The sequence below is a fragment of the Nicotiana attenuata genome, chromosome 7 (assembly GCF_001879085.1).
Source record: "Nicotiana attenuata strain UT chromosome 7, NIATTr2, whole genome shotgun sequence".
Lineage (NCBI taxonomy): Eukaryota > Viridiplantae > Streptophyta > Magnoliopsida > Solanales > Solanaceae > Nicotiana > Nicotiana attenuata.
This window is the reverse complement of record NC_031995.1, coordinates 28,804,121-28,810,563: the sequence shown is the minus strand read 5'-3', so window position 1 is coordinate 28,810,563 and position 6,443 is coordinate 28,804,121. Positions and strand designations below refer to the sequence as shown.

General features: G+C 36.6%; 1 protein-coding gene across 1 annotated transcript in view; it reads right to left on the bottom strand.

Annotated features, from left to right (window-relative positions):
- LOC109229925 ((-)-germacrene D synthase-like) overlaps nucleotides 1–5,794 on the bottom strand; it is a 19,844-nt gene extending 14,050 nt beyond the window's left edge. Inside the window, exons 1-2 of the mRNA XM_019395468.1 lie at nucleotides 5,759–5,794; nucleotides 3,828–4,107 (exon numbers count right to left, since the gene is read on the bottom strand). Of these exons, the coding sequence (XP_019251013.1) occupies nucleotides 3,828–4,107; nucleotides 5,759–5,794 (316 nt within the window). The remainder of the gene's footprint in view (nucleotides 1–3,827; nucleotides 4,108–5,758) is intronic.

Here is a 6,443-nt window from a genome sequence, read left to right as displayed (position 1 = left end):
AACTACTGCTGCTGCTGTTCCTCAAAACCTGGACCTGTGCAAAAATGCACAGAAGTGTAGCATCAGCACAACCGACCCCATGTGCTGGTAAGTGTCTAGCCTAACCCCGGCGAAGTAGTGACGAGGCTAGACTGGACACCACATAAACCTGTGCAGTTATAGATATACAGCAGAAATCGAATACAAAGCAATTACCAACATGGGAGGGGAAACATGCTATGGGGAGTTACAATAATAACAATAATCCAGAGCAACAACTAAAGCAACTTGGGTTCACAGTGAACAAGGAGTCAATACTCAAATGTAAACACATAGCCTCAATAATTGTTGCGGCGTGCAACCCGCTCCATAATTACCATTGTTGCGGCGTGCAACCCGCTCCACATCATATATCATTGTTGCGGCGCGCAACCCGATCCTCATATATTATTGTTGCGGCGCGCAACCCGATCCTCAACATCATTGTTGCGGCGCGCAACCCGATCCTCAATATCATTTAACAGTCTGACTTCCCAAACAACAGTCACAATTAAGGGGCATAAAATAAGCAAATATTTGACAACCATCCCGGCAAGGGAAAGAATCCAACAAGTTCAACCAAACATCCCGACAAGGGAATAATCAACAACGCTTTCTCTTTCTTACTTTCCTTATCTTATAATTCATTTTACTATTTTGAGCAAATGCTCCAAAGAATCAAGTCATTTCGTATACTTTCAATATTCGTATTACAATTCGAACCAATGCTCCAGGAATCAAATGATCCTATTACCGTTCACATGTTATTCACAACATATAGAAATCCTCCAATAAACACGGAGTTCACAACCAAATCATGATAATCACATTATAAGGACTCACGGTCATGCTAGACACCAATGTATAGATAGTCGTCACCATGCCTATACATCGTACTCGATCACATAGCAATTAGCAACAAGACTCAACTCCTATTCCCTCAAGCTAGGGTTAAACCAAACACTTACCTCAAAGCCTTGAAATCCACTTAATCCTCAACTATCGCTTTACCTCGTGATTCCACCTCCAATACAGTGATATCTAGGCATAATTAATTCAACAATATTAATAAAGACTCAATGGCAACTTCTCATAGCCTAGATATAAATTTTCTAGCATTATTTCAAAAATACCAAAATTAGACACCGGGCCCACATGGTCCAAACTCTAGGCTCGGACCAAAACCCGATCACCCATAACCCCACGAGTGCAATATATAATTTGTTTTAAGATTCGACCCCAAATTGAGGTTGAATCACCCAAAATTTTCAAAACCCTAATTCTACCCAAAACCCATAATTTCTACCTTGATTTTATGATTTAGGGCTAGGATTTCAGTAATTAGATGAAGAAATAATGAGGGAAAGATGTTAAGATTACTTACCCAAAGAGTTATGGAGGAAGGAGAGCTTGTTTCGTCTATGGAGGGTTTAAGAGGAGAGCCCGTGTGAAAAGAATGAAGAAATCCCGTCACTGGTTATGTTTTTAGGCTTTAAAATAACTGGGCGAATTTGCCCTACGCGATCGCGGATATAGGGATGCGATCGCGAAGGGTTACACGGAATGGTCAACGCGATCGTGTGGGTTGTAATGCGATCGCGTAGGGGAATACTGGGGGTCCAAAACTTGGTCTATGCGATCGCAACCCTACTGGTGCGAACGCATTGAAGGAAGTGCTGAGGCAGTGCGATCGCATGATCAAGTACGCGAACACGAAAGAGCAAAGAGCCAAAGGAACGCGATCGCGGGCTGAAGATTGCGATCACGTAAGAGGAAATCACTGAGCAAAAATTGCAGAAAAATCTGCTACCATTCTAAGTGCAAAAACACCCCGAACCACCTCCGAAAACACTCCCGAGCCCTCGGGGCTCCTAACTAGTCACACACACTAACTCAATAACATCCTACGAACTTACTCGAGCGATCAAATTGCCAAAATAACATCAAAATCATTGAATCAAGCCTCAAACTCATCATTTCTATTTCAAACTTCATAAACTTCCAACTTTAGATAATTAGGTCCGAAACACGTCAAACGACGTCCGATTTCGACCAAACTTCACAGAAAGCGCTTAAACAATATATAAGACTTGTGCCGGGCGTCGGAACCAAAATACGTGCCCGATACCACAGTCTTTTAACAAATTTTCATTTCCATTTTCCTTAATAATTTCAGAAAAACAATTTCACAGAAAAATTCATTTCTCGGGCTCTAGACCTCGGAATTCGACTCCGGGCACATGCCCGAGTCCCATATTTTTCTACGGACCTTCCTGGACCGTCCAATCTCGAGTCCGGGTCCGTTTACCAAAAATGTTGACCGAAGTCAACCTTAAACATATTAATATCAAAATTCTTCAAATTTTTCACAGAATTCACATATTTCAACATAAAAAGCTTTTCGGCTACGCGCCCGGACTGCGCACGCAAATCGAGGCAAGTAAAAATGAGGTTTTCAAGGCCTCGGAAGCACAGAATGAATGAGGAAACAGGTGATGACCCTTTGGGTCGTCACAATTATCTCTGCCCCTCGGGGTAGGGGTAAGGTCTGCGTACATATTACCCTCCCCATACCCCACTTGTGGGATTATACTGGTCTGATGTCGTTGTTGTTGTTGTTGTTGTTGAAATGACTTATTATCATGATTTGCCAATTCTATCTCCACTTCATTGTAAACATCTAGAAGAGCACGATAAGAGAGTTTCATATATGGCGGTAACTCTTCTGAAGCATCAATGTTCCACCTACATATATATGTCAAATATCACATTAAATTCAATCAAATTATATTCTACTTTGCAAAAAAGCATTGATAAGTTCTTATTTTCTCTACCTAATTAATATTTTTCCAAATGTAAAACATAAAGAAGTTGTAAGCTATTGATGTGACAAAATTAAAGAATTACCTTTCAATTGCCTTTGTGAGGAGAGTAAGTTCATTTAGTGTTCCATATGTATCGTAAGTGTCATCCATAATAGAACAGAAGCATAACACTTTGGTTAATATTTTTCTGGCAACGCTATATTGAGGCTCAAAGTATACACCTAAACTCCAGAAGTATAACTCAACCACTCTGTCTCTTGCAAAAGATAGTGCCCCCGCGATTTTCGATTCTTTCCGCCACCTAAAATGTAAAGTATATTAATAGTATAAAAGCTATTTACACTGTCAGTGAATATAAGTTAAATTTTGTAAAGTTAGGTTAGTGAATGTCTAGCTTGCCAGTTACCTAGTGATATCACATAGTTCCCTTTTCTGCAACCTTTGCAAGATGTTGAAGTCCAGTTTAGCAAAATTTAGTAACACTTCATTGCGTGATTCATCTTCTTGGTAGAATGAAATGTATTTCCTCGTTCCTACCCTTGCTATAGTATTATTGATTGGATAATTTAGTGCATCGTTCACATTCATCGCGCGAGAATTGCTCAATATAGGCAACATTTGCTTCAAATGAGTGGTGGTGAAATTAACTGCTTCGTCTAGTATTTCTTCATTGTGTACACTGAACTGTGTTGCCTCATACAGGCTCAACAATCCTTGCACGTCGCTAACCAAGGCTTCTTGTAATTTACTTGGTCGTCAGTGAACTTCGTAAAAACATCTGTTCCAAAATAATTTTTATATTATCATTGTACAAAAGTTAACTCTTATTAAAAAAAAAGGGACATGACTCCATATGAGCAAACAAGTTTGAGTAACAATTTACCAGTTATAGTTACCTTATAAGTGATCTGGTTATGTTAATATTTTTTTGCACGGACAACTTAAACTCATTGCATAGTGTCAAATAGGAGGAAGATTACTTACCAGATGAAACATGATAACCTTGTTGCCTAAGTAACCGAAAGCTTAGAGCAACAGCATGAAGGTCGTTTTCATCAACTTGGTCAATCCATTCTTCATAACTAGTGTAGATATAACTCAATGATTCCTCAATCTCATGTTCAAAATGGTACGCCACTCCAAGCAATTGGATTTTGTTGATTATGTCAAGCTTTTGCAAAGATTTGGAAGGAGTCATCACTAGCATTTTTCTCACTTCTTCTTTTAGGTCCTCATGCTTCTTCTCTTCCCATTCATTGGCTACCTACACGAGTAAATTTTGAAATTTGTTACTATGGAGTATATGTTAGTACTAGATGCCGTTTGCCCGTGTTAGCACGGGTCCAACAATTTGTGTTATATTATTTTATCTCATAAAAATTTAACGTGGTGATTAGTTTAAATTCTGTTATTTAAGTTAATTTTTTTTTTTAAATTTTGTTTGGACTTAAACTTTACTCAATGAGAAATAATTTTCAAACAAATTTCAAAATTTTTATTTCTTTATTTCAATCTTTGAAGTTGAAATAACGAACCAAAATTTAATACAAACAGTATTTTGCAAATAATATATCAAGTTGAAATATTATATATCCAAATTAACTGACCTAACAAAAATTATTTGCAATTTCAAGTAAATATTATTGAAATGCGTACAATAAGTTACAATATTTTTTATATTGTGTAATTAAAAACCAAAGTTAGCACACAAAAATACGTAATTACATAAGAATGTCAAGATAATAATTGGGCAAATCAACGTTAGATATATCAATGATGCTAACATATGAAATTATAATTTACTTTAGTAGTTCAATAGCATTATTATGGTATGAACAAATGAACTCTAGGTAAATAATTATATTATTAAATTACATATAGGATAAGCCTTCTAATGTAACTTTTTTTCCCCTAAAACATTGAATTTTCTGAGAAAAATAATTCAGCATAGTGATTCAGGAAAAAATGATGGTTTAAAGAGGGATCCCTTTTTAATGAAATAAACTCGATCCACCTTCTTCCATAGCCTTCAACATGTCGCAACTCCAAATCTCCACCACAAAGTTTGTCTCAACGTGCATAGCACCCCGGTCAAATTTCTCAGACAAAAATCATGATTACCGTCAAATAGGTTGCGGCTAGAACTAAACCCGCCAAGATGAACCTATCTTGAACCTCGCTCTGATACCACTTGTTAGGATCGAAAAAATCAGGTGTTATGCGGAAGCTAACAAAGCAAACCTTGCACGACGATAAATCAAACAACAAAAGAGAAATCTACCTAAAGAGACACAAACATATAACGTGGTTCGGTCAACTAACCTAAGTCCACGGCGGAGATGAGCAATCCACTATAATAAAAGAGCGTGCAAAATATCGAGAGAACAACCTCACGAAGAGGCACACACAAGTGACACACTAACACTTGTCCCGCAAAGTTCTCCCCCTAAACACGACTCTCAAACCCCATATGGCTACATTGTGGATGCTACTGAATGAGAAGGGCGGATCCTCAATTTATAGAACTCCAAACATTTTCCTACAAGAAAAAGGACTAGCCAAATATAGGAGAATTATAATTTCCTTTTATAAGAAGGAAAAATCCAATTATGGTAAACATGTTGCCCTTTCTTTCAAGGGATAGGAAAACCAAATCTATATATTATTAAAAGGAGAGGATAAAGCCCTCTCCTTAAGCCAAGTGGCAGCATAAAAAAAAAGCCACATGGCATAATTATACTATTTAGTTTTTTAGTTAATAATTAGTTATTAGTTATTAGCTAGATCTGGCATGGACGAGTTTGGAATGGCAAACGACTTATATAAATATTACCAGTTTGATAATGATAGGTATATTGGCAAGGTTTTTATATGGATGTGCACAAGATTGTGCAAGTGGATCTCAAATTTCTTGCCAAACCAGTTGTCTTATCAGCTGCCAAGGACCTCATTAGTCAGATTTTTCTCTAATCCATTGAGATACTTTAAAATACAGAAGCACGTAATCTCGAGGCTAACTTATTATTAAAAGGAGAGGATAAAGCCCTCTCCTTAAGCCAAGTGGCAGCATAAAAAAAAACCACATGGCATAATTAGTTACTAATTAGTTTTTTTAGTTAATAATTAGTTATTAGTTATTATATTTGAATTTTAGTTATTAGCTAGATCTGACATGGACGAGTTTGGAATGGCAAACGACTTATATAAATATTACCAGTTTGATAATGATAGGTATATTGACAAGGTTTTTATATGGATGTGCACAAGATTGTGCAAGTGGATCTCAAATTTCTTGCTCGGNCAAACCAATTGTCTTATCAGCTGCCAAGGACCTCATTAGTCAGATTTTTCTCTAATCCATTGAGATACTTTAAAATATAGAAGCACGTAATCTCGAGGCTAACTTGTATTATTAAAAGGAGAGGATAAAACCCTATCCTTAAGCCAAGTGGCAGCATAAAGAAAAGGCACATGGCATAATTAGTTACTAATTAGTTTTTTAGTTAATAATTAGTTATTAGTTATTATATTTGAATTTAAATATCTATAAAAACAAAAATAATAAAAAAAAACATATAATATATATATATATATATATAT